This window comes from Gavia stellata, chromosome 3, assembly GCF_030936135.1.
Source record: "Gavia stellata isolate bGavSte3 chromosome 3, bGavSte3.hap2, whole genome shotgun sequence".
NCBI lineage: Eukaryota > Metazoa > Chordata > Aves > Gaviiformes > Gaviidae > Gavia > Gavia stellata.
This window is the reverse complement of record NC_082596.1, coordinates 97,130,487-97,158,097: the sequence shown is the minus strand read 5'-3', so window position 1 is coordinate 97,158,097 and position 27,611 is coordinate 97,130,487. Positions and strand designations below refer to the sequence as shown.

Genomic DNA, 27,611 nt, shown 5'->3' with positions numbered 1-27,611 from the left:
AAAAAAAAAAAATTGTGGCAACTGCATATCTTGGTGTGAACAGCTGAAAATTATTATTCTTGGAATTTTTTTAAATTCTTAAAGATCTGTAAGTAGTGTGAACACTCATGTATGTAGTTGCTTCTCTTTGATTGAGTCTATGTCATTTTATATAATAATTTGTTTTAAATCATCATTTGTTGGGGGGGGGGGAAATTTACCTGGCTTGGGCCGCTTTCAAGGCAGAAACTTTTTGTTGAGAGTAGTTGTTGGTTCCAAAGCTAGCTTCCATAGTTGAAGTTAGTGTAGAGTGTTGAGCTATTCTGAAGTGATATCCAGCTTTTTCATACATGAAACTAGCAATGCTATGTATTAAGGTTGCCAAATACCTCACATTTGTTAGATGGGTTCCAATTTTTATAACTTTACCAAATGTTAACATGTTGATTTAATTTAAAAGATGAAAAGATGAATAGATGAATGCTTCAGTGGACTAATTCTGGAGACCTCTTGTATTAAACAGTTGATCCACTGTTGAAAATGAAATGAAAAAATCTTCTGGCTTTTTAGTCTCTGAAAAGCTCTGTGTTACCGAGCCTTGAAATGGGGATGCAACGTTTGGCAAGTAGCAAGCCTTTCTGTCAACAGTAGGCCTCTTGCTGCCTCCATGAAAATCTATTCAAGTTGCATCAAATTAAAGTTTTGAAAAACTGCTGTCTGTGCATGGATTTGAGTAGCTAAGTTCCCCAGGGACTTTGCCTGCACTATTCTTACACCAGCTGGGAAATATGCAGGAATTCTTCATGTAATTGCAGCTCTTGTTTTTTGTGGGGTGGGCTGGATTTGTGTGCTGGCATCTGATGTGAAGAAAAGGAGGGTTCTCTTCTGTGTCCAAAGGCTAATTTCTCATTCTTCTATGGTCAGTGGATATGCACAAATCGGCTTTTGTTCCTAGGTAGACTGGTAATAACTTTGCTATTTCTATCTGAACCAAGGAATGTATTTCATTTTTTATTACAATTTTCTTATACCACCTTGTTTAGTAAGGCTTTATCATGTGTGGTAACCATTTAATGCTGGCTTTTTGAAAAGCTCAATTATTTTCTAAGGAAATAGCAATTCAAATAATGATTTATTTAAATACTGGTATTAATATCATCCTGCACAAAGTGATGCAGTCCACTGGTAGACCAAAGATAAACAATATAATAAAAACCTAATGGAATTGTCTTTATAGTTCATAACTGCAAATGCTATAAATCCCGATGAATTGGTGTTGCCCTCTGGTTTTATGAACCCGAATTAATCTCACCCTGATTGTAGAATTACTTGGAGAAGGCTCAGTGTCTCTAGAATATTTTTGATACTGCACAAGCAGGATTTAAGGAAGCATTAACCAGTCTGCTTAGGGAAGCTGATGAATTTTGAAGTCTACTGCTAAGGTTGTGAGATTTGAACCAAATCTTCTAGCCTCACCTCGTGTGTCAGATTGCAAGTAATTTACCTAGAGGTTTTTATTAGTACCTCCTAACCTCTGTGAGTTTTTTGGAATTATTTTTTTCTCATAAGTTTTATAGAGCCTATTTGAAGAGAAAGGTATAATTTAGACCAAATCCAACATCTACACTTCTGGAAGTGATTTACCAGAAATTTGCTGTGATATTCTGCTCACTGTTTTTAGTTTTTATAACTGAACTATCTGCTTTTTCTAAATGTAAACTGTAGTCACTTTTTCAAGAGATGACTAATACTGTGGCTGTGAATTTCAAATACGAGTGAAACATTCTGTAAAAAAAAATATGTGAATATAGAATTATAAACTGCTCTTTCCTGGGTTGTGCATCCAAGATGTAATTTGGCTAATCTTCGTCGTTTCAGAAAAGTAATAGTTCTGTGTTGTGACATGATATGCTTCTAATAAATCTATTAATACGTTCATTTTGAAAGTAGATAGGGAACTGGCTGCTTTTGAAAAAGAAATTTCAGATAATAGAAATGAGCCTTTTTAGTGACCTGCTTAAAATTGATATGAGTCGTGTACAGATTCTTTAGCTTTTGCTGTGCGTTACAAGGCACATTTTCATTAGCACTTTTATAAATAAAGTCCTTTAACTTAGGTACTCACATTATCAGTCATCCCTCACTTCAAGTTAAAAAGCCTGAGTCTTCATTTGATAAATCTATTGTATTACACAACATCTTGTAGCTGCTGTTGAAAACGTCGAAGTAAAGTGAAAAGGACAGTTATTGCCCTTTCAAAGTCCAGAATTCAAATCATCACTTAAGCCAATTTTTATTTGAGATGTATAGAATATCTGCTTGCTGATATCTGACATACTTGTCTTAATATGAAATATGCTTCATGTTTGAGCAGGGGCATTTTGCTCAAATATCTGTTTTGATTTCAGCAAATCAATGTACACAAACCTTGATCCAAATCCAATTCACACACACCCCCACCCCCCCCTTTTTTTTAAAAAAAAAAAACATCAAATGATCAAATGTGAAGCATCAGCTTGATACTGGTTTCAGAAAGGCTGGTCATGAACATAGGTGATGGATCCAGTGTAGGGTGAAAATATTTAGACTGGTGAGACTGGGAAGAAGATAAGGCTGGGTATATATTCACAGAGATAAAAGCCATTGCCTCCTAGACTTTAATAAATGTTTTTTTCCAAAGTATGGGTTAGATGGGTGTGAAGATTCATTAGGGAAACAGAAACTTTTTGCACTGCTTAGGGGAGGTATCCTTGTTTATATCTTGAGCAGAAGGTCATGCTCTATTGTCAGATTGTGTATCAAGTATGACAGTTGCCATTTTCCAGCTTTGCAAAATTCAATCCAATTTGTTCAGAATTTGCATTAAAAAAAAAGGCCATGTTTAAGAAGTGGGATTAAAGACTTCTTGATGGCTTCTTCAGCTATAAAGGAAATCTACTAAAACTTGTGAAATATAAGGTCACAATGATTGTAATATCTTTTTCATTAAATAGAAGAATTTGATTTTGGTAACATTTGAACTACTTTAAGAACTGATTACCCCATAATTTTGGTACTTGTTTTGCAGCAAAAAAGTGTGTTTTAATGAAATAGACTCATTTTTTGATTTCTTGATAAAAATTACAAAGATTTTTCCAGTTTGAATAATGCAGTATATTTCCAGCAACACCTTGTATTCTGAGATTATAGAATTTAATTTTTGTTCATTTCATAAGTTCATAGACAGCCTCTGAAGCAGTACTTTCAGGAGGAAAAAGTGTAGTGAGTCATAGCCCATAGACTTGTCTCTTTGGGGAAGACATGAGTGTCTTTGGGGAAGAGAAGTCATTAGTTTACTATTATCTATTTATTAATTGTGTCTTATGTCAGGATTTAGATATTAGCAAGTATTGGTCAAGTAGAAGTGAATTTAAGACCAGACAATATCTTAATCAAGATTTTTCACAGAGCTGGCATTTGAACTTTGACTTCTGAATTGTGTTTGGATACTTAAATAACAGTTTCTTTTTTGTTAGCATCTAGCAGTTGATAGCTTTTGAAAAAGACCTGGATAAATGTTCTGTGATGCAGAAATCTAGAACACACATTCCATTAGAAGACTTTAGTTTTTACTGGTTTCTTTTTGATTTTAAAATTATTTTTAAAGTTAGGAGAGCTGTAAAACTTTTACTGTAAATGAGTAACAATTTGCTGTTGGGAAAATGTTTAAAGAAAATAATATTTTATTATTAATTAAACCAATTTTTCTAACTGGTTGACTGGTTGTTTAAAAACTGCTGTTACTTTTCTTGCTTTTGTGAGTTTCATTGCCTGAGATTGTTTCTGTTTTCTGCCTTTTTGCCTTTTAGTCAGAAAATGAATGAACTTTGTAAAAATATCTTTAGTACCCCTTGCTGGTTTCTGTTGTTTCGGTGGCTGGGACAGTGCAGGAAAGCTACATTTAAAATTATTGTAAGAAAAATTGAAAACTGTAGTATTTTCTGATACATGCTGTGATTTAGCTTTTCTAACAATTTTTGTACTACTGCAGAACTACAGGTAACACAGGTTTCAGTTAAAAAAAAGTCTGTGATAAATTTGGATTAGCTAAAATTTAGAAAGAAGGTGTTTTCAGGTATGAAATTGTTTTTTGTGGTTGTTGAATTCTAGATAAATATTTTAATACCTGAGTAGTGGGTAAACTAAGAAAAACAGTGTACACTGATGGAAGATAATTCAATCTAATGTCATCTGATCAAATTTTAACATACTTTAGAAAAAATTAAAACTAAGAACTAAAACTTGTAATAGTGTTGTTATCCTGTGATAGTGTAAGAAATACAGGCCAAACTAATATGATTGGAATGGTGTGACCTAAAGAACAAGTTATTTTTTCAGCTATCTAATAAAAAATATTATTTCTACCAAGTGTGGCATATTACTATACAGGAAAATTCTTGATCTAAAGGTACAATGGATTTTTTTCCAGCTTCCTTAAAAAGATTAAAAGGAGAGGATGTTTTTCTCCTTCATAGCAATGCTGTTTCAGAGTGAGATGGTGATTGCTGCCTGACCATTTAATTGCGGGATTTCTTGAAGAGCTGGAAAAGAAGTAGTAATCTTGCAGGTATTCTTTAGAACATTAGCTGGCTTTCTGGGGCAGATTAATTCTAGGTGCCACTGTGAACTATAAACTGGAAATGAGTTTCTAGATTTTGTATTTTTGCTAAATACCTTTATAAAAGTATGAGCTTATTTATCTGTGGCTATAGATAAGAACTGATCAAAGAATTATGGCTTAAATTTCAAATTGATTAAATATGTAGCTTTATTTGGAACTTTCTTTTGATGCATACTGCATACGTTCTCATTTGGGTAGGAGAGACATTAATTCACAACCGTAGCTGGTGCTATTGCTATGGAGCTAGTCTTCAACTTTTTTTTGTGAAAAGCAGCTAAGTTTTCTTTCACTTCAGAAAGAAAAATTCTGAAACCTGTGTTGCAGTAAAGCACGATTATTGTCTTCTAAAGAAATCGTAAGTGTTCGTTCCTGTTCTTCAGGAGCAGAGTGTTTTCTGCGATTCCCACTAGAGGCTGCTCAAATGCTAGTGCTAGGAATCAGTTGCTCTCTATAATTCTTTTTTTTCCCATCCTCTTTATTTTCCTGTTCTTTGTTGTTGTCTTTTAATATTATTTCAATAGCAAGTACAGAAAAGCAGGTGGTGGGTTTTTTAAGTGGAAAAAACACTGCTTGATAGGTACCTTACTGAATTATCATGAGCCCTGCTGTGTTTGTGAATTTTTCAAATTAGTAAGTGAGCAATCATTCTGAAAAGCAAGTTAGCATAATACAGACATTTGGATTTTAATGCACTCAGAAAAGTCCATTTCTTAAGCAAAAAGGGACCACCAGTCATAATTGTAGTCATGATATTGCCCTTTGAATACATCTGGATTTTGTGAGAGGAAGTTGAGTATGTGGTAAACAATGCACATTCCACATCACAATCTGTAGAACTGAAGACTATTTTTCCTCAAACTGGCTTCCACATTGTCAACGGCCTTTTTTTTCCCTGCCCCCCTGGTGATTTGTATACAGATAAATAATTTAAGGAAATCTTTGCTGATTATATGATTCATGTTTCCCTTTCTGACAGTTGTGGAACAGTACCTTACTTGTTAGGGGCTAAAAAAATCTTATTAATTGGAACTGAATGTATGACTATGTATGCTAGGAAATTTGTTTATGAGGTCTTAAATTTTGTTTTTCTAGGGGGACCACTAGGATAGCAATTTCTAATGGCTAAGAAAGTTGAAATTTTGTATCCTCCAAGATAGGCTCCAAGTAGAATGGCCAAACCAGAATTGAAGAATTGACTAATGCCTTCAGCTTGCTGTTTCCTTCTTTTGAGCATCCAAAACACATTAACTTTAAATCACTTTTTTTTACATTGAACTTAACAGTTACTGTCTTGCTTTATGAAGATTGCTTCTGTCTGTTACAGGCAAAGGTGAAACAACCATTTGCCAAAACTCAAGAATTGCTTTAGGTTTTCTGCTATTTAATTCCATCATCTGTGTAGTTCTTTGCATCAACAATCAAGTTCATACGCTGCAACAGATTAGCGTATCTGTCTCTGAACTGCAAAATCCCTTTTATTCTTTGGTTGCTGTTTTGTATGTAAAAATGTAATTTATCCTTCCTCCTGCAATTTACCTTCCCTCTGGTATAGAAGAAGTCCTGACAAAAGGGTGAATAATAGTCCTGTATTCACACAGCTCCATCCCAGAGTGACTCGCTGGTTAGAGTTTGGGAAAATAGTTTTTCCACTTTTGATCCTGAGGAGGAACATGGAGTTCAGCACTAATCACCCACAGGGAGGGTGGTCCTTTGATACAAGATTCACATGGGATAATTCAGGTCAGAAGGGATCTCAGGAGTTCTCTAGTCCAAATTTCTACTGAAAAAGGGGTGAGCTGTGAGAAAAGATCAGGTTTCATAGGCGTGATCTCTTTTAACTTGAGACTCTGAACAATTATGGTTGAAGAGGAGATTAGGAGGTTTTGCGTGTTTTTAAGTGCATAGGTATGTAAAATAGCTAAATCTGGAGATTTGCCTATCAGTAAAGGGTCTGTCTTGAGAGTAAACTTTCAAAGTCTGTGTTCTTTTATATTATCACAAGGTCATATAAGAGTTAAAATTCTCCCAGCATGCTTTACTTTTGCTTCATTTGAATAATTTAAGATTAGTACTGGTCTTGCTCAGCACAGTTTTGTTCCTCAGATTGGTACCAGGCAGAAAGGGGTAAACTGACAGTGTGCCCAAGACGCAAAATAAAATTATGGGTTCTGGATGCTTCTTTTCCCTAAGTACAGACCACAAGCCTGTGCGACCAAGATGCTGGGGCAAATATAGTGGTTCAGTGCCTTACTACAAAGGGAACTTCAGACAGATGTCCCTTAACATGGCTATGCTGTCACTCTTTACTATGTGATATGGACTAGAGATTTGTTTATCTTTCTGAGCTGTTACACATATGTGTAATTATTACCATGTTAATTATGTACCTTTATGAATTCTTCCTTCTGTTCAGGTGAGTTGTCCATCTGTTAACACAGTTCAATATTCATATAAGTATTTCTTACAGCCCAGCTAGAGGCAAACTTTGAGGAAATCGAGAATCATCTATTGTGCCTTGAGGACCTATGTGAACAGTGTGAGTTGGAAAGATACAAATGTATGCAGACATTACAGCTGGAAAACTACAAGAAAACAAAAAGGTAAATAAAACAAATGCTATAAATATAAATTAGCATAAAATATAAACTTTTCGTGATCATTATTTTTCCCTGTATATAATATAATCCCTTTTATTTTCATCTTTTAAAGAAACAGTAGTCTTTGACAGGAAGTTGCAAATTTGTAATAGATTCATTAAGTGTTGGTCTAACGCTTGGTGATGAACAAAGAGTGTGTGTATTTGGAAAATTATCACTACGTTGTTGTTAAGATGATGTTGTGCTTATTATTCTTTACAAACAATTGGGGTAAGGGCTATTGTTAATAAGCACTGATAAGTTGTTTCTTCTAATCCCTTGCTCTGTTTTTTTAATTTCTTTTTTTTCCCCATGTATTTTAACCTGTAAAATTAGGAACTCTTATCTTCTTTTCAGTTCTATCCTATCCTGTACTTGAGTACCTTTCACTCCGTATGTTAGGTATTACTCTCCTGCCGTTTTCTTAATTGCGAAGACAAGTTTACCTAAAAGATAAAGTAGCAAGAGATCAATGTTAAGAGCTTAAATAACACAAATCTTGACTTTCTTGGTTTTCTTACTGACAGTGCCAAAAATAACCTTAGTAAAGGAGATAAGAAAAGCAGTATTAAGTCCATTACATAAATGAGGAAATGAGGAGTTAAATTGAAGCAATTTGTTGAAGATAGTCTCTGACAGACCTGTGTTAGGATGTGGTGGGTAGATGCGGATGCTCTCAGACCTGGAGCCAGCACTGTCATGGGGATAACCAGGTTACTTGATCTGCCCAACAAGGTGTCCTCCTGTTAGCCAGGGGAAGCACCACTTCTCTTGATTGCGGAAGCCAGTTTGACTCATGTGGTATGGTCAGAACAACTGGTTTGGTTTATGGTCCTAATTAGAATGTGGTGATCAAGGGCAGGGCTGCGCCAGACAGCACTGGTCACATTTTGCATAGCTTCTATTTTTCTCTCTCTTGACCCTCCTTTGCCACCCTTGTAACTATTTTTCTTTTTTTTTTTTTAATTCCAGTCTCCTCCCAAAATAAACAATCCGCCCCTAATTACTTTTTCCCTATTGACCCTGGTTTCGCTACTCAAATTTGGTATTTCTGATACCATTATCTAGGGAATCTTGGCCTTCTGTGGTGTTACAGATACGGTTATTGAAGTACTGCTGGCGTTGCAAGTTCTGCCTCCCAGAAGGTCCCCAATACCTTAAAGGTCCTCCTTCAATTTTCTGTGAAGTTTGGCTGTTTCTAACTTAACTGCCCTTTAACCATCTGTGAAATCCAACCATCCCTTATAGTGCTATCTGTAGCTTTTTGTCAGCTTCTTACTACGTTATCTGTCATCCAGCAATTTCTAATGTCATGTCCTTTAGTTTTTCACATCCTGTTCAGTTAGCTTAACTTCAGGCCAGGGACTCGGCAGTGGTCTTGTTGTTTTCCTGCAACCTCGATTTTCTCTTTCCCAAGCTAGAGCAACACCATTTTCTCCCTCTCCAGGAAGAGTCAACAGTAGTCAGTATGGCTGAATATTCACTTGTTTGAACCTATTTAAGTAATTAAATATTTAATAGTAATAATTTCAAAATTCTGAATATTTGCTATTTAACCAAATAACACACAAATTTAAAATGTGCATAAAGCAACAGATTTGTACCCTCTAAAATATAGTAATCTTTCTGAAGTTTTCTGAGTTTTGTTTGTTCTCTCTGCTGTCCTCACTCCCTCTCCCCCTCCCCTAGCCTCTGCTTTCAACATCAAAATAAAGTGTTAAACTGTTGCCTGCTCTGCTTAGCAGCTTCTAATCAGTTCCATAAATAGAATGCTAAGCAAGCTACTTAACGTAATTATAAGCTGATTACATTCGGTCAGATCTAGACAAAACAGGAAAAATGCAGGTAATTTCTGGTTGATCATTACCACTGTATTTATTTAGGTAAGAAATTAACTGCTAGCTCATTACTAGAAGGACACTTGCCAATGTAGATACTTGGAGAACGAACTTACTGTGAGTGTGATTTGTTATGTATGTTTGAAACTCATATTCTGTCTTCCTCTCTTTAGTGTTTGGGGGTTTTACTGTGATACCAGCTACTGAAAGAATCAAATGGGGGTTCAGGAGTCTATGCTCTCTCTTTAACACAAAAATTATTTTTAGGGAGTGAGTAGTTTTGTGTTAAAAATAAAAAAATAAAGAATTCCTGTGTTTTGACAATGTAGGGGTGAAAACTGAGAAGCACATAAACTCTAGAAACTGGTTATTTCAAGCCATGTAACAAAAAGTAATTTTATTATAAAGTCACTGTAGAGCTTAGGCTAGAAGCTCACGTATTTCAAGTCTTTTGAAAAATCTTCCTATATGAAATATTTAAAAGAAGTGCTTTAGGTCAATGTTAAACCTTTGAAATGCAGCTTATGGTAACTATGGGAACTGATTTTCAGAAATAGGTCTCCCTATTAAATAGAGCAACTTTATTTTAGTTCAAACAGATCAATTTTTTCCCTTTTGTCATTGTGTTGAGTACTAGTTTCAAAGTAGATTTCATCAACCCAAGGTGTTTTCCACAATATATTTTAAAGCCTGATGGTTGGGGGGGATTGATTGTTTTTCTGTGTTCTTATCTCTGGACTTTTAACATTCTCTTTTTTTGTTTTCAAATCCATTGATCAGGGTACCAGTATTGTTGCATGAAGTCCAGATTCCACCCTTGTTTTTTCTAGTTAGTCTTGCTGCAATAGTTTGCATGTATGTTAGCATTAAACCATGCCATTTTGTTTCCTGTCCTTTTCTCAATCAAGCACAGTTCTTCTTCCCTTCTCTTCACCCTCCTACTAAGGATTTACTGTTTCTGATTGCAGAAAACTCCTTGTATCCCTGCACTCTTCTCTGGCAATTCTCGTATTCCCAAGGCAGTGCACTGTGTCCTTTAGGAAGCACTGTCAGAAGCTCACTTTTGTGCCAATTTTTATGGGCACTGAATTGCAGGCTTATGGCGTAAGATAACATGATTCTGTCCTGAAGCTGTACTTCCTATGAAGATCTTAGAACCATTTGTATTCATTTCAGTCAGATCACTGTTTTTTGAAAAATAGCAACTCCTGGTTATTTTATCAATTAGAAGGAGCTGCCCAACTGCAACATTTTGTAGGAATACGTTGGAGAAAGCAAAGAGTCCTTGTCACTGGAAATGAGTGAATACATTTTACTGTGTGTCATTTGACTTTAAACATGACTGTCTGAATTTTAATTTTTTTGGGATTTCTTGTTTAAGAATCTTTTCTGTTTTTCAGTAGTTGTTTGCTTTGAGAACAGTCATAGAGGAAAAATGAATGAAGAAACCTAAAATCCTGAGTCTGAAGTATACCCTGATGCTTGGGTATACTTCAACAGATGAATGTTTAGTAATATTACAAACTTTCGGGTGAGATATAAAGAAGTGCTTTACCTAAAGAGAAAATACGTTCTTAAAATGTACATTTATTCCTAATATTTGGATTTTAAAGTTTTTTTTGTTATCAAATAATGTGTAACCCCATGCATTGGTAATTAGTGCAGTAGTTGAGGAGTTGGACAGATTGTCGTAATTCTTGTTAGATGCATTGCCATGCCATAATGATGGTTTTATGCTTCTGGGGGAGAAGAATGTTTGATGCACTTTCTCATTCAGAAAGGTATAAAATTTCTGGGAATTGCACTATGTATATTAGAGATGTGTATGTGAGAAAATGTCTTAATCAGTTACCGCTGTTTATTTCTTCTGTATGATCTTTTGTTGGTTTTATCTCTCTTTCTAACTGCTTTGGGAACAGAAGGGACAATAAGGATTGTTGCAGTTAGATACTGTTGCTTATGTTAGGCTTCCTCAACATAAACATTCAAAAAGTAAATACAAAAAGCTTCCTTAGACATTTCAGACTAGTCTGCTTTTTGGAAAAGTTCATTCTAACTTGGGCCAATTAATGGGTATTTACTCATTAACATACAAAAAATATTTTGTATTATTATTATTCTGCTGCATGTTGCTTTCAAATATTGTCTGTACCTCCTGCAATATCACTATAAAAAGATTCCATTTCTTTTGTGATCTTGTTTGACCTAAATTCATTATTGTTTTTACCAAGGTCAGAAGAGAGAAGATGGAATGGGTAATACACTGCCATACAAAATCATGTTGCCTAAAAGAAGATTTCTGTGTCTGTAGATCTTGTTTAGATCCCATAGCATTCTCCAAGTGATAAGCTAGAACAGTACTCTGTACGGTACATCGTTTGCAGGGATGACTCCCATTTGGCAGTGATAAATTCAAATTGTACCTTCATAACTCTTTTACGCTTTACATGTTAATTTGTCAGATTAACTTTTTAAACATAAAAAATATACCATTGTTGCAAATGTTTCAAACAAGTATATTTTTCCTTCCAAAATTAAATGTACTGCAAATTATTGCTACGACTCCAGCTACATGTTTCGTAGTTTTCATCAAAATTTTCATCAAAGAAAGATTTCATGCCATATTCTTCTCTATCAGCCTTCTGGTGGTATGGATTTTCAGCTGCTATACCTCTGTGTACCTGGGTACATAAATAATGATTTTGCAAGGGTGGGTGCAGAACTTTTATTATCTTCAGGACAGCTTTCACGGTAGACGTGCAGTGGATGCTTTGAATTTTCATTAGGCATTGATTGTGTGGCTGTAAGTTTCTGTGCTCAAAGCAGAGTTCATATTGCAGACATCTTTTCCATCCTGCTGTTCATGAGTTTGCATACTGCACAATCAGTAGCAAGTGTTTTCGTGGTGATAACTGGCTGGAATTAATTTTATGGCCATCAGTTATTGTACTTCTTTGTACAGACACATGGAATGAGAATTCCTATTGATCCCGCAAAACTGGGCTTGCACAAGCTTTGGAAAAGTTCCCTTGATAATTGTGCTTCCTTTTGTGTAATTTTAGGGCTCTGAACTTTCTTTTGTTTGCAAGAACGCTTGCAGTACAGTATTTTGCATGCATCAAACCCAAAGGAGCATGCTGCTTCATTATTAGTGAATTTTACTCCTGTCAGTGCTCCAAGTATTTGAAAACATTGGGCAAGACTGAATACATAGCAGATCAAAAGATTGTAGGGTTTTTGGCAGTTTTTTGTATTATTTGCAAATTGTGAATACGCAGTATAATTTCTGTCACTTTTAAGTTGATTTAATTTTGCCCTTCCTTTGTGGTGGTGTTTGCTTGATGCACAGTCCTTATAAAGAGATTTGTTGCTTACCTTCTCCTTACAGTTTCATTTTCTTTTGAATAGTCATATAAAATATTTTTTCTTTGTTGGCTTTTGTGACCTGTGATTACAGGCTGAATGTTTGTGTTGGATCCTCTGCATCTTACAGCACCTTTTACTAATGTTTTCTAGAAAATGTTAAACATTATGGCAATCCTGCATAAATTTTCTCTACCCTTATGTAGTGCTGGTTACTGGGCATAATCTGCAAATCCTGTCAATCTGTTAGTACCAGGCATTCTTTGTCCAGACTTACTGTACCAATGATAGAAACAGATGGTTTAGGTCTGCCTTAATCATGGTTTTGTACTCTCCCTCACCTGAAAACTGCATTATTTATCAAAGTAATTCATTCATTGTGGCTAGTGGCAGGAGAACAGGGCTTAGGTGTTTGTCATTACCACACTAAAATCCATTCTCTGCTTTTGAGCAAGGTACTGTGCCTCCTGATAAATTCTGTCTTCCTTCATTATGAATTATTTTCCTGAGATCTTTAATAATTCCTTTTCACTTACATCCAAAACCAATCTTTAAAAATTGTTCCAAAAAATCTGTTAAATGCATTTATTGACAACACCTCTGTGAGGGAGATTTTACATTCCTGTGTCAAAGGGATGTGTTGAGGATGCCTGAAGTGGTACAAGTTGTACCTTCTATCTGTCACAATTGCATTCATGCTGTGTGGAACCACATTCAGCATTTTAGGTAAAGAGTGCTTATGGGGTTACAGGCTTTTTTTACTTCTTTGATTTTGTGGACTTGTGGCGTATTATATGTCACTTAGTGAATAAAGTTTGGCCAGTTTTTGAATACTGTAATTTATTTTTTTTCTTTTAATGCTTATGGGGAAATAGATGGCCAGGTTAAAAGAAGGTCTGGAATTTGTTGTGTGGCTGTTTACCAAAAACAGGTTTGCAGGAACCCTTTTTCTTTCTAGGAAAGACTAAAGATGATGGAGTTGATGGTGGAGGTGGCCTTTGATGGTGGAGTAGTTTGTACCTTCCCTTAAACTTCAGCTTCTCTTAAATTTCTTTGCAGCTTCTCAAATTTCTTTGTAGCTTGCAGTCGTTTGTAGCTTCTCTTAAATTTCTTCTCTCAAATTCCAGCTTTAAACTTTGATTCCTACACTTTTGGTTGTATGATAAAAATAAACAAACTGTGCTGATACATATATCTTTTAGTGATCCAATGACATTGCATACTAAGATAAAAGGTAAAAAAAAATTAAATTTAAAAACTGTCCCCTTTTTTTGGATAGCAACAGGATGAAAACAAAAATGTAAAAACTGGGTCTTGTGCAAAATCTTACATCTGAAGGCATGAGCTTTTAGAGGGAGCTAAGAATTTTATTTCGCATTTCAAATTCTGGTTTGGAATGGTTCCAACGCTAAATGGCCTGTATCAGTCTCTTAGCAGAGGACAAAACACTTAGATGTTTTTAATGATTTCACTTCTACCATTTTCTTCTGGTTTTAATGCCATCTCCCTCATTTTTACTGTTTTTTTGAATGATAGCACCTGAAAGGTGACCCCCAATGTTCTTTGTCAAGATAAATATTTGTTTCTTTTTTTGAAACATCCAAAGAGAAATGCTTTCACTGTATCTTGAAACTGCTGAGTATATTAGGGTAGTATTTGCTTTTAGTTGTATTTGTTAGCTTGATTACCAGTTAATGTTTGCAAATTCTGTTACAAAATCTTGCTTTGATCCATTCCATCTTCTGGAATGAAGTTGATGTCGTAGTTTTGCTGGAAGACACGGAAAGACTTCAGCTACTTTTGTAGCTGCATTTGATTATGGAAGAAAAAAATTCTCCATTGCAACATTATTTAAATTTCCTAGGTCTTTGCTCTTCTCTTTTACGAGATAAAATTTCACATTTGATGGTGAAGAATCCTGACCTGTCTTCAGTGTTTCTTCAGATAAATAGAAAACCTTGCCAGCTGCTTAATTCCAGCAGTATTGTAGTAGTAGTTTTAGCTTTTATTGATTTTTTTCATTACTTCAAGGCTTTTCATTACTTCAGTCTCAAAGGTATTTCAAAGTAGTAGCTGGTCTAAGTTATTTGAAAAGGGTGCTCAAGGAATCTGGGGGAGGGAAAACATTTTTGTGTCATTGTCATAAGTGCTAATCCTAAGTACACAAAAAAATACTTGAATTATTTTTGTGCACCATCCAAGTGACGCAAGTTTTGAGTTCTCAGGTTTTTGGCTTTCACTTCTGATGACATCCAGAGGAAAGTCCCTCTCATGGCTTTTTAGCTTACTAAAGCTTGAATCAGGCTATGGAAGGAAATTTTTTTTTATATCATTTTGAAAAATTAACTACCAGACATAACAGGTGAAATGCAATATTTCTCAAGTTTTGTTTTGGATCTTGTTAGGTGTCAGAAATATTTTTCAATTAAATTGAACGTAAGCAGCTATACTTTCTTTCAATGGTAATTTTTGTTTGTAAATATTATTTACAACTCAACATTTCTAAACACATTTTATTGTATTTAGTCCTCAATTTTTACCATCCATATGTCTTGAGATTGTCTTTTGTTTATGCATGGGTCTAGCAGTTTGAATTTATTGGCTGTTACTTTCAGAGGTAGTGTTATAAAATCATTCCTGACATTCATTTATGACTTTGTTACTTTCTTATCTGCCTACTCTTTTCTTGAAGATAAAATATGGAACTGTAAATTCTGGCTGCTGGCATCATTGTAAAGAATGTGCTGTTTCTGTGGTGTCTCTAGGTATTGAACTGAATTCCTGCTGTTTTGTTACATTTGGAAAATTGACCTTAGTGTTACAGTCCTTTGCAAGATACAGTAGAACCTGAGAACTTTGTCTTACTTTTGTTGAACAAACTAAATTCCCGTGATTTCAGTAACTTAAAGCAGGATGGTTTTGACTCCTTCTCCTCCCATATTCCTCTTTCTGGATTTATTTTTGTTTATCAGTGATAACCAATATAATCTTCTTCCTAGTGTCTATCTCCTCTGCCCAGTGACTAAAGTAGGGTTAATCCAACAGTGCAGTGAAAAGCCGGAGGGGAATGGGAAGGTAATTGAGAATTTGTATTTGCCTTCTAACTATTCGTGTAAGTTCTGCTGCTGTCAGTTACTCTGTGGGACTAGTTGTATGTTCTAGACAGTTTGTTTCACCTGTTGTCTCCAAAATTATATTTCTCACCACAAACCCTAAAGCTCAACATTTTTGTAAATGAAGAAGTTGAGACCACTGACAACATGATCATCAGAACGTTCCAGGTAACTTAAAAATAGTAATTCAAAAGACACATCGTGCCTAACAGAGCTTCAAGGCACTACAGTTCTAATTTGCTTCAGAATTCATTGTACTTCTTGCAAATAAAAAATTGTATAAAAGGTATATTTCAGACTAAAATGGAGTTTTTTCAATGTCTATATATATCTTGTTCCTCTATACCTGTGGCTCAGGTCTTTTTTGATGAGATGTTTCAGAGAAGTTCTCAGTGGCATCTATTGCATTAACAATGCTTTGATTTCATTTCTTTAGGTTATTTTGAACCATGAGACATTATCAGCTGTGCCTTTTTAGGCATGGTGCATAGAGGGGTTTATAGTCAGATTTACCTATGTCCATCATGCTCAGAAGGGGCCAAGAATCTGATTAGTGTGTCTCTTATGCTGGCATTAAAATATACCTGAATATCATCTTTGCCCTGACTTAGTCTTACTAAGTCTTAGTCTCTGTCCTGACAAGTATTATCTTGAAGAAGTAGGCAACCAGGCTTATGCAGCTGGGGTTTCACTGACAATTTTTGCCCTTTACTTGCTACTATCAAGTTGGTAATTTTCAAGTGAATTTCAGGGGTATGGAATTTCACAGAGTAATTAAGCCCCCCATCTATTTTATGAAAACAAGCAACTGGAAAGAAAGAGATTAAAATTATTGCCTATATATGTGGCCAGATGGTTTTCAAGGGTATAACTCCAGTGTAGATGGGGCCTGTACAGCCTCTTGCCTCTCAGGAAAGAAGCTGAACTCCGTAAATTATGGATGCCCCAACCCTGGAAGTGTTCAAGGCCAGGTTGGACGGGGCTTGGAGCAACCTGGTCTAGTGGAAGGTGTCCCTGCCCATGGCAGGGGTTGGAACTAGATCATCTTTAAGGTCCTTTCAAACCTAAATCATTCTATGATAAGTTGCACTGCACGCAGAACAAGATTACTTTTAAAGTGCCTCCATGCCTTTATAGTCTGATTATTTTAGCCTTTAGCCTGTTATTTTGGACTTTTTTTCTTGCTTAGTGGTACTAAACATCATCTTTCACTGAGAGGAGTTATTTAAATTATAATATAATACAACAATTAAGGCCTTTCTTCTCAAAGCTTACTGGTAACTGTAAAAAAAGTAAAGAATATTCTTACTTGTGTAACTAGCCAGATCTGTTGGCGCTGACCTACAATTTAGTTGCTAAAGTAAAAGAGCATATAGTCAGATGCCAAATAGTAGGTTGTATTGATTAATGGTCAGACTCAGCATGGGAGTTCCTTTAATTGTGGATGGATGCTGAGCAGCCCACACTGGGCTTCAAAAGCCGTCATGCGTAGTGAGGCTAAGGTCAAGGCAGGTGTGTGTTTTCTTTCTAATAAAAGTGGAAGGGATTATCTGATCCATCTGTGAAGTGCATGAATTTTTTTTGGATGAAAACTCGGTAAAATCTAGGAGTGTTTCTCTGTGGAAAACTTTCAGTTGCCTTAAACTAGTTAGACAAATGGGGTAGAGGGGAAGGCTAGCCTTTTCCTGTGGGAAACATGTATAGGGTAATACACTTTTGAGCTGAAGCAGCTGAGAACTCTTCTGCTGAGTTGATTCATTGTGCTGCAGTTTTGTCTTCTAGTATGATGTTGTTAGTAAGCTATCCATCAAAGGCCGAGCTCTGCTGCTATAGCTTTTATATAAACCTAATGTGAAAAATGATCTCAAAGAATGAAAAATTTAAAGTAAAAGAAAAACAAGTACACAAATGTAACACATAGCATCAAAGCTGGTAATTTAATATGGCAAGATCTAAAATAGTAAGAGGCAGCAGTCCTAGCTACTCATTCAGGCCTGCTTCCAATGCAAGTTTTTCCTCCTGCTTGCCTCTTAACCTTGTTTTGAAGATGACTGTTTTCCAAAACTGTTCTCAGTTTAATCTTTTTCATTTTAATTACTCAAGCTAACTGCTTTTTCTTTTATAGAGTGTCTGTGTTTCAAATACATAGTTTCCTTCTTAATGTAAGTTCAATGTACTTACTTCTGCAGATTATTTTTTGTCTGTAGATTCATAGAGAAGATGTAGGAGGTATCTTCTTCCTGACAGTTTATCAATAAAACCAAAATATTTATTTACTTAGAAAGGGGAGGAGAAATGTAACACTTTATAATACTTTTTTTTCTGTACATCTACCTAGAACTTTGTAATTACACATCTAGAAAATGTACTGATACAATCTTAAGCCATCTGTTTTTCCAGTGTCTTTACAAGTCAGTCTCCTTTCCACTTTGTTTAGTGTCTGGTTCTTACCAAAGCTGCTGATGAATGAGATTTAGGATTAAAATTTAAAAACATCACATTTTTATTTGGATAATTTGATTGAATAAATAAAAAATCCTCCATGTTGCTGATGCAGAGCATATTTTCAATGAGCATGTTTTTTAATATGTATTTCTAAATGTATGTTTTATTAAGAGTGTTGTGAGAGACCGTAAGATGCAATTGATTCATTCATGTTGTCTAAAATATAAAGAATCGTTAGTCTTTGGATCTGAATTGGTATGAGGATACTAGGAAATGCAGATCCTTGGATTCCTAATCTGTATTTCTACTGTATGCTAATAGTAGGTATTTTAAACTTTTCAGAGGTATGTGTTCTAAAAAACATTTTTGTCAAATATTCATTTCCAACTTTCTTAATGAATGGCAATTATATATATATGGATATAGTGACAGCATCTTAATGCATCAACCCTGAAAATATTGATGCATTTTGAAAGGGAAAATTCTGGGGTTTTAGACAAAAGCAGTGAATATCACTGTCAGTTGATTACTGTATTACCATCTTGTTTGCTAATCTATTTGAACACAATGACAGTCATTGTTTCGTCTTCCCTTTTGGAGACAAGTGGTATAAGACCTCCTGATTTTAGGTGCAAGTAGCGTAGTTTTTTTTCCTCTTACTTTTACAAGATGTTTCCTCAGTGTGGTTTTGTTTCAGTCTGTGGAAAACAAGCATTTCCTGTGATTGTTGTTTTCTCAACTAGCATAGCATTGTTAAAAAACAAGGAGTGCAACTTGTGAGAGTGTTTTAAGAATTTTGTAATTATATTTAGAGTATGCAGGGTAGGAAAAATTTATTATAGGTGTTGTGAAGTAGTGTTTTTCTCTGGTAAAAAAGGGAGAAACTAGCTTGGGAAAGGGATGAAGGAGAAGCAGGAAGGGAAATAGATACTCACAGGAAGTTACAACTAATAGGCTTCTCTACTGTAAATCACACTATAGCCTGTTTCCTGGTAAAGCACCCATTCTTTCAAAAACCTGTATTTGACATTTGGTGATAAAAGTGGGATGCTTACTGAAAATGTGGAGGTAAATGTATTCTCTCACTTCTTTTGGAATACTTTGTCCTGCTTAGAAAATAAATTGTTTCAGGCTCAAAACAGTTTTGTCTGTTCTTGATGCAAGAATAAATGCTGAATTGCATCATTTGTTGGGGGAGAGAAGGAGTTGTTATGGTATAGCATATGTATTGTGAAACAGTGTATATGGTAGGTGACTCAGTAATGACTGAAGCATGCTTTAGTCTATGGAGAGTGAATAGAATCATTTCTCTGGACAACTGTTAGTTCAGTCTTTTTTTTTTTTTAATTTATTTTTCTTATAATCACTTTTGCTTTCAAAATTCAGTATCTAACTAGGCAGTCTGCAAGGCACAGACTGAAAAGATGTTTGTTATAAATGAGCGTTTTGTAAGGGAAAGGCCAGCATTCTGCCTTATCTAAGCTTTTACTTTGATTCTTCTTTAGCCTCTAAAATCACTACTTTGTAGCGATGGCAAATGGAGTATTTTGCAATTTCTTGAAAATGGAGAAAATATTTCTCTTAGTTTTATAGCCTTTGCATTCACAATTGCATAACTACTAGAAGTGGAAGGTGGCCTAGTATGAAGGAAAAAAGATACTATTGCTGTTGATTTAATTTCTTACCTTTCTGGTATGTGAATATTGTGGGTTATCTGTTACTTTCTGTACTTTAAAATCCTCTCCTCTGAGGAATGTCACTATATGCCTCCGTTGCCTTTAAAGTGTTTTGTAACTGAGTGAGTGATATTGTCAAATTTTTCTCCTTCACTGTTGCCAAAAGGATTTTGAATAGCATTGATGAAAGTGGAACACTAATTATTATTCACTGTGCTATAAATTGGCAAAGCTCTGCTAAGCAATGGATGTTTTAGTACCTAAACCCTTAAGAAGTCTTGGTTATTTTTGAAATTATGTGTCTAGATAGAAATGTGCAATATGTGATTAATTGTATATGTTTATAAATAGCTGGTAGCTTAATTTCTAAACAGGTTGATAGTGTTTGCTTTAGATAAACACACGTAGTAGTATTTCCCTTATATACAATGACAATCAAATTCTTTAGTTTTTGTCTTTTAATGAGTCTTAAACAGTGTAAAATATCTCCTGTAGGTCTAGATGTAGTATTTCTAATAATTTATATTTTTTTAATTCTGCTTTTTTCCAACAGGAAGGAACTTGAGACCTTCAAAGGTAAATTTATTTTTACTTTTCTGCTTGAATGTTTGCAAGAGTTACAGTAATTCTTGTATTAAGTGAAACTAGTAAGGAACTGTTCCAGGTCCACATTTGATAATGTTAATTTTATGTCAACCCAGTAGGCTGTTTATTTTTCAGTTTACCTGTTCTTGCTACTGGTTTCTTTGGGAGAGTCATAAGTGTAGGAAGAATATAGATGGTTGTGTTGTCTTAGCTATGTTTCAAGCTATGTTTCAGAGATTCTGTATCTAATTCAAGCCTTTCCCTTGGTGTTCAATTTTGGAAGTTAAGGGCTTTGTCTTCAAATTGTTGATGTCTTTTCTAGCATGAATGTGCTTTTTACATGTGTCACAGGCTGTTACTTGTTAGACTTCTGTCTAGCTATTTCTAGGATTTTTTCACAGTATTATGTTACATCAGGCAAATGCGATTTTTGTAGCTCAACTTGTTGGATATACATGATGATATATACAAATATCTGTCCTAAATAATATGCAATGGCTAGAAACTCTGTCATGTATTATTGCTTTGCCTGTGATGCGTAGATGGAACACATTACCATTTTCAGTAAAGCTTAAATTCAAGCTTACTCTACCTACTAATGTTAATGTTTGAACAGCTTGACAATTGCTATTATCTTTTGCTTTGAATAAGGTGTGACTGTGGCTTTGTGACTAGTCTTCATTTATGAGAATGAAATCAAGTACATTGACTTATGTCAATTAATTGTCTCTTGAAATTGAAAGAAGGGATGGAAATTTCTATCAGCTACATTCCTCTTTGCCTTTTAAGTTCATTACTATCTCATCTTTACATAATGCTAAAAAAGGAAAATAATAAAGCTAACATTAATGGACAAGCAACACAGATTATGTAAAATGTCACTTTATCTGTAGCTTACCGTAGCAGCCCTTTTTTTGATTGATTTGACAGCTTTCAACACAGACTAGCTCAATACAGAACCAAAGATAATGCTAAGCTCATTCTGTTCCAAAGCAAGGCAGCTACTTTGTGGTACCTGATGCTTGTGAGAATACTGAATCCTCCTTTTTTGTTTGTATTGATTAGATGTTTTAAGTGAGTTTGTGGAAGCCAGGAGGATGGTTTCCACAGTTCTTTCTCTCTTGACTTCTTGTTTTTCCAGTAGAGATTGTAACTTTATTTGACAGTAAGTATTTTACAAAGACAATTATTTTCATGGAAGAGGAAGGTGTTAGCTGTGTGTTGACTTTGAAATTTATACCAAACTAAGTAACTGGTTCTGTAATGGATACAGAGGCATACAGATTTCCAATACTAGTTATGAAAGGCTTGTCTTGGATAGACAAGGCTTGTCTTGGTAGCCAAGAGAAGGATTTTAGTTTACTACAAAGAGGGAAAATTGCAAACAGATGCCAAAAAAACCGAAGTCTTTGCATGTTTCTTCACTGAAAAAGTTCAATTGCAGCCTGTGGCTAATGCAGCCAATATCAATGGGAAAGGAGTAGGATCTCATGCTATAAGAAGGAAAGACCAGGTTAGAGGATATTCTAGGTCCACTGGACATTTTTGAACCAACTGATCAAATTTATTCTACAATACACAAAAGAATTGGCAGAAGCTATGGAAGGCTGGAAGAGCACAAACAGAAGAGGAAATGGCCTCAAGTTGCGCCAGGGGAGTTTCAGGCTGGATATTAGGAAAAATTTCTTTACTGAGAGAGTGGTGAAACACTGGAACAGGCTGCCCAGGGAAGTGGTGGAGTCACCATCCCTGGAGGTGTTCAAGGAACATGTGGATGAGGCATTGTGGGACATGGTTTAGTGGGCATGGTGGTGTTTGTTGATGATTGGACTTGATGATCTTACAGGTCTTTTCCAACCGTAGTGATTCTGTGATTCTGATCTTTAAAAATGGGTATTAAATATCAGTCAGCCTAACTTCTGTGGTTTTTCATACGATGAACTGATGGACAAGCTTGTGCCTGACAGAAGAGAGAGGAGTGATAGCTAATAAACTTTCAAGAACAGTCATATCAAGCAAGTCTAAATTCTTTCTATGAGATGAAAACAACATGCTTTAAAATAAACAATAGATACTGTATTTTGACTTTGGCAACAGCTTTCACTGTCTTGCCTGACATTTTCCCGGGAAATTGAAATTAAACTACTAAAAAGCAGGTGCATGGCTGATGGGAAATACATACTTGGAGGAAATGTTTTTATGGTTTCTTGCTTAGTAAGTTGTTCTTTCTCAGATCTGATGTTACTCAGAATTTTTGTTGTTAACCTGGATTGTGAAATAGAGGTGTTCATTAGATTGGCTTCAGTCAGGTTTTTTCCAACCTTTTGGACCTTCAGCCAATTTCTGAGTATATTTCATCAGCTGACAAGAAACAGGGAGAGTAAGAGCTTCCTGGTCATGAAGGATTCATGATTTACGTAGTGACAGATTTTTCAGTTCTACAGCAGCTTTGCCCAGTTGAACTGGTGGCTCCTTCATGCGTTTTTCTGCTTTAGGCTACTTCCAAGGCTCACTAGATTTGTGCAGAAAATGATCTGTCATTTGGTTTGGTTTAATTTTGGTTGATGAAGCATGCTGAAATAACTCAGTAGGTGGCCATAGAAATCCTGGCACAGAAGAAGGAAAAGGCAGCAGCAAGAGCAGGAAGCATGTCTAAGTTACCGATGTAACACAGTCATCTAAAAAGCAAATACTTCTAGTGGTGCATTACCTAACACATTCTAAGGTTGAGGTGAGGAAGTATTAGTACCAGTATGTAAAGCTTTTATGATAAGACCTTATCTTGCTAATAACTCTGGTTTGCTGTATTCAAGAAAGGTTGGTTCCAACTGAAATATGTTAAGTAAGCAGTTGGGTAGATGATTCTTTACATTTTTATATTGTAAAGACTACAACCTCAACTAATAATAAAAATAATCTTGCGTAACTGTCCAGAGTGAAATATGTTTATAAATATTCAATTCATAAAATACCCAGTGCAGGGGCTAGGAGAGAAGAACTGTTTGAAGTACCTTTATATACACTTGCATCTTCCAATACGTGTGCAGTTGAAGCCATTGTATATTAAATTGTGTTTTAATGGAAAAGAAGACAAATGCCAGTTTTCATAATAATAACTTGTTATTTGTGAATTTCCATACCATATGCTAAAAAGTATTGGCTTCCAGATTAAGGATGGTAAATGTCTTGCATTAAAATGTATTTCATAAATATATAAGTTCATTCCATCTGAATCTGCAGAAATTGAAGTACCACAAAGACATTCCTTAAATATGTTTGCTAGAGGGAGTAAAAAGAGGTTTGTATGCACATTTTTCAGTGTCCAAATGTAACTCTCACCAGTGCTGAGTTCTCATGCCTTGCCCAGGATAGAAAGTAAGTTTTACTGGAATTAAGAAACTGAATGGTATAGTCTGAGGGTCAAAATAGCATGGCACTGGAAACCTGAATTCAGTGATGCGTCCCATCAATTTCACAATGAATACAGAAAAAATACTAACTGTATATTTGCCCTGATAATGAGAATGCAGGTCTAGCTCATAAGGACAGTGGACGGCTACACAGGTCTCTCAGATCTGTTTTAAAACTTTACTTCCCTGGAATTTTGTGTGTGTATAAATATAGATAGATATAGGTACACAGGTGTAGTCTGGATGGGACCACTGTAAATTTGTGAAATCCTCAAATGTTTATAACCTTATAAACATTTTAAGTGCCCTTGTATACCTAATATTTACTAAAGACTTATTTTAATATTGAAACAAAATCAACCTTCACATAGCAAAGAAATAGAATTGTTTCTGGTTTCATTTACATCTTCCTACTGTGTGCGCTAAGATATGAAGTGGTAATTCATTGACCTGTTAAGTGGATTCTTTGAGGGAAGGTGTCATCAAGAAGGGGCTCAAACAAAGCTCAGTGTATATACCTGTTTGCAGCATTGAAAAGTGTTGAGAATCCACTAACAATCTCGCTTGTTGATGTTATTACCTTTAAGTAGTGTGAAATAAGTACGTATTACTATTTTAAGAAATGATGGATTATTTTTGTATTTGTCAGTGGAGATACTGGGTTAGAATTTGTTCCTGCCTTTTTCACATTTGAATTACAGATTGTACTTTCTTTCATCACAAAGAGTAGATTTTATTTTTCTTCCTTTTTCTTTAAGACTATTTACAGGGCCAGACATTCTCTTTTGGTGCTTGCTGTACCCATAGTGTATAGGGGCAGAACAAAACTCTCCAGTTTTGTCTCTTCTAACCTCAAGGGTTTTCCATTGCAACGTAAACCTAATGTTTTATTTAATAATCCGTGATGCTGAGAAAGTGAAGGTTAGATGTTTTTCTGCTTCTTTATATGAAGCATCTCTCTCTGAAGAAGGCAGAGGGTGAGCGTGTGGTGTCCCTGTTGGTACTGCTACAACACTAGCATTTGTGTACCCAAGGTGTGAGTGGGCACTGGGACAAAACATCTCAAGGGTTGTCCAGTTTATTGTTTTAGTAATTTATCTTTCAGAGAGCAAAGCTCTCAAAGATGGTAGATTTACGGATGAAAACATTAGGTATGCTATATGAAGTAGCCTGCAAGTTTCTTCCTCGTGTGCATCAATTCCAATGTTCAGAGAACCGCTTGCAGGAGCTGGCTTATGCTCTGTGCTGTCCTGTCCTGGCTGAGGCTTATAAAGCTGCTAAAAAACAAATGTTCTCTTGTGGATCTTGGCAATTTCTTGCAATAGTAGAATTTATTATAGTCGATATTTGTGTAAGTGTGTATTTGTTTTTAGTATTTGATGGATTGTACTCTTCCATGGTTTAGAAAGGGCGTGTATAATTTTCATTTTTACAGCTGAGAAACTAGAAATTAGATAGCAAATATGTGGTTTTTTTCTCTTGATACTTGAAACCTGGTGCATTCATGACTGCACTGAGATTTGAAATCATTCCACCGTTCTTCTAGGCACATGGTTATATATATATTTTTTTAAGTTAATATTTCTTCTGTTCCAGCACAGCCAGGACTGTGTAGTAAATATTTACAGAATACTGTGAATCTCTTTACAAGATGGAAGAGTGAAGCAGAGCAGCGAGGTAGATAATGGAAAAAAAAAGAAAGTTGTAAAAGTAGTGGAATTGCACAATGGTAATAACATATGCTGCTGAGTTTACTTCAGACTTTGTCCAAATGGGAACTGTATACATGATAGATTTAGAAATTGCTTCTAAAAGTGTCTTTTTATTTAAAAAAAAAAGTTGAGGCTTAAATGTTTTGAGTTGGTTTCTGGAAAGAAAACTAAAGCAATAGGGGCCATTTAGAAATCAACAACACAGCACTTTTGGACAATGAAAGGTGGCAGAAACTTTGTAAGGGCAGATACGCACGTGGCTTTGGCTACTGAGTCATGCATATTTCTAAGCTTTAACAGGATTAGTTTCATTCAAGCTCAGGGAAACTGGTCATATGACCATTTTCAGCATTTCTGTTTACAATACGACAAAATATGTTTTCAGCTCTTTGGATCAGAGATCTCTCCCAAACAAGTCTTGATAAGTTTTAAAAGCTTTATCAAAATACTCTTGCTGAGAAGGAGGCTGGTGAAGTAAAGAGGTGGTTTTTCTTGCTAGGGTGTCATTGGGTCACATTTGATATGCAGATTTTTTGTCATCCCTCTTCATGCATCTAAGATGCTTCTGTTGAAATGCAGTTTTCCAGTCCTATTATCAGTAGCTTAAGTATGTTTGTATCTAAACTTTAATTTCCTGGCTTTTACTGTTCCCGTCTCTAAAAGTACATGATATTTGGAGCAGTCTGTTGCCTCCATCCCTTTGTTCTCCTTTTTTTGAAATCTACTCATCTCAACAGATAGTGTGTCAAACTGTTTTTTTTTTTCTTCCAGTCTAGGGATTCTCTTCATCGTGCTGTATTCTCATGGCTGTCAAAATAAACAACTTTTTCCTAATCTTCATATTGTCTTCCAGATGTGTGGGTAATACGCAATGGAGATCTTGACAGCTTGCGGTTCACAAAGCTCATACATTCAGTGATGTAGCTGTTCTAGAAGTTGTGCTATAATTTTTGGCACACAATCCTGTATGTCTCTTCTGAGCAAGAGTAGATGACATTGTGGTAGAAAACCATACCAGCTACATGGAGTTCGTTTACTTTAACATTTCCAAACATACTACCCCAGAGCCTGTCACATTAGGAACATTCAAGGTGTTTCATTATTGTGAAGAATTTTTTGTTGACAAATTGTGTCGGTATCCAAGTTGGTTAATAATGAGAGTTCTGATTTAATGTTGTATTTTGTGATTTTGATTTCAGTGACTCATTTGAATAGAGGAGGGAGGGTGTCTGTGGTTGTTTGGGTGCCTCTTCCAAAACATGCTGTGAGAGATAGGCAGTGCTTCTGCTATGAGTGTTTCCTGATTGTTTTAGAATTTATTTAGGTGACCGTGGTCAAAAACATCAATATTTAAACCTTGTAGCACACATATAAAAGAAGAGAACTCTTATTTTGGCGTACCAGAAAACAGCTGGGAAACAATTGCTTAATTCTGTTGTAATAGAACTAAGATGGAGTTAAAATTTCAAGGATATTCAGGTTTCAGGGGTTTTCCTCTTTATTTTGCTATGAGCTGAAAATACTCTGTTAGATTTCTGGTTAATAATGTGTGTTACCAGCTTCTTTCCCATCCAGGCTATGGGAGGAGAACCTTGCAACTTTGGATGTCCTGTGTTGTCTGTGGCAAGAATTGACCAAGACTCCCATATATGATAATCATTCTCTTGAGAATGGAAAGATTTGAGATTTGGGCACTTCTAGTCAAACCTTGAGTGAAAGGCAATTAAGTTTAACTACTTAAGTCTTCCATTATAGCGTAATAGGATAAGACAGGTGGACAAGAAAAACAAGTGATAAAGTGTCCATATAGCTACCTTGCTTTTGATTTTGCTTTTTCTGTTTTCAAGTTTGCAGACTCTCCCATTTGTTTAACTCTCAGGACATGTTTTAAAAGTTTCTAGATCTGAATCTAGCTACTTGTAACTTCTGTCCTCTTTTTTGCCTTCCTTGAAATACGTATGGACTTCAAGTCAAGCCTTTTAAAAGAATAAAATAATAATAACAATTTTTTTAAAAAATCCTCTTAAATAGAGAAATTTAAGGAAGGTTCACTCTTGGCCTTTCACTGATTTCAATCCTCCCCAGTAAATAATTGAATCTTTATACATTGGGGCAGATATCATCAGCACTGAGATGTAAAAGCTTTCAAATGTACATTTCTGTAGCCCAGGGGTGGATGGTGCTGAGTTGCACA

At 35.4% G+C, this 27,611-nt stretch overlaps 1 protein-coding gene across 1 annotated transcript in view; it reads left to right on the top strand.

Annotated features, from left to right (window-relative positions):
• DTNBP1 (dystrobrevin binding protein 1) overlaps nucleotides 1-27,611 on the top strand; it is an 89,817-nt gene that overhangs the window by 11,983 nt on the left and 50,223 nt on the right. Inside the window, exons 6-7 of the mRNA XM_059835975.1 lie at nucleotides 7,107-7,239; nucleotides 20,264-20,286. Of these exons, the coding sequence (XP_059691958.1) occupies nucleotides 7,107-7,239; nucleotides 20,264-20,286 (156 nt within the window). The remainder of the gene's footprint in view (nucleotides 1-7,106; nucleotides 7,240-20,263; nucleotides 20,287-27,611) is intronic.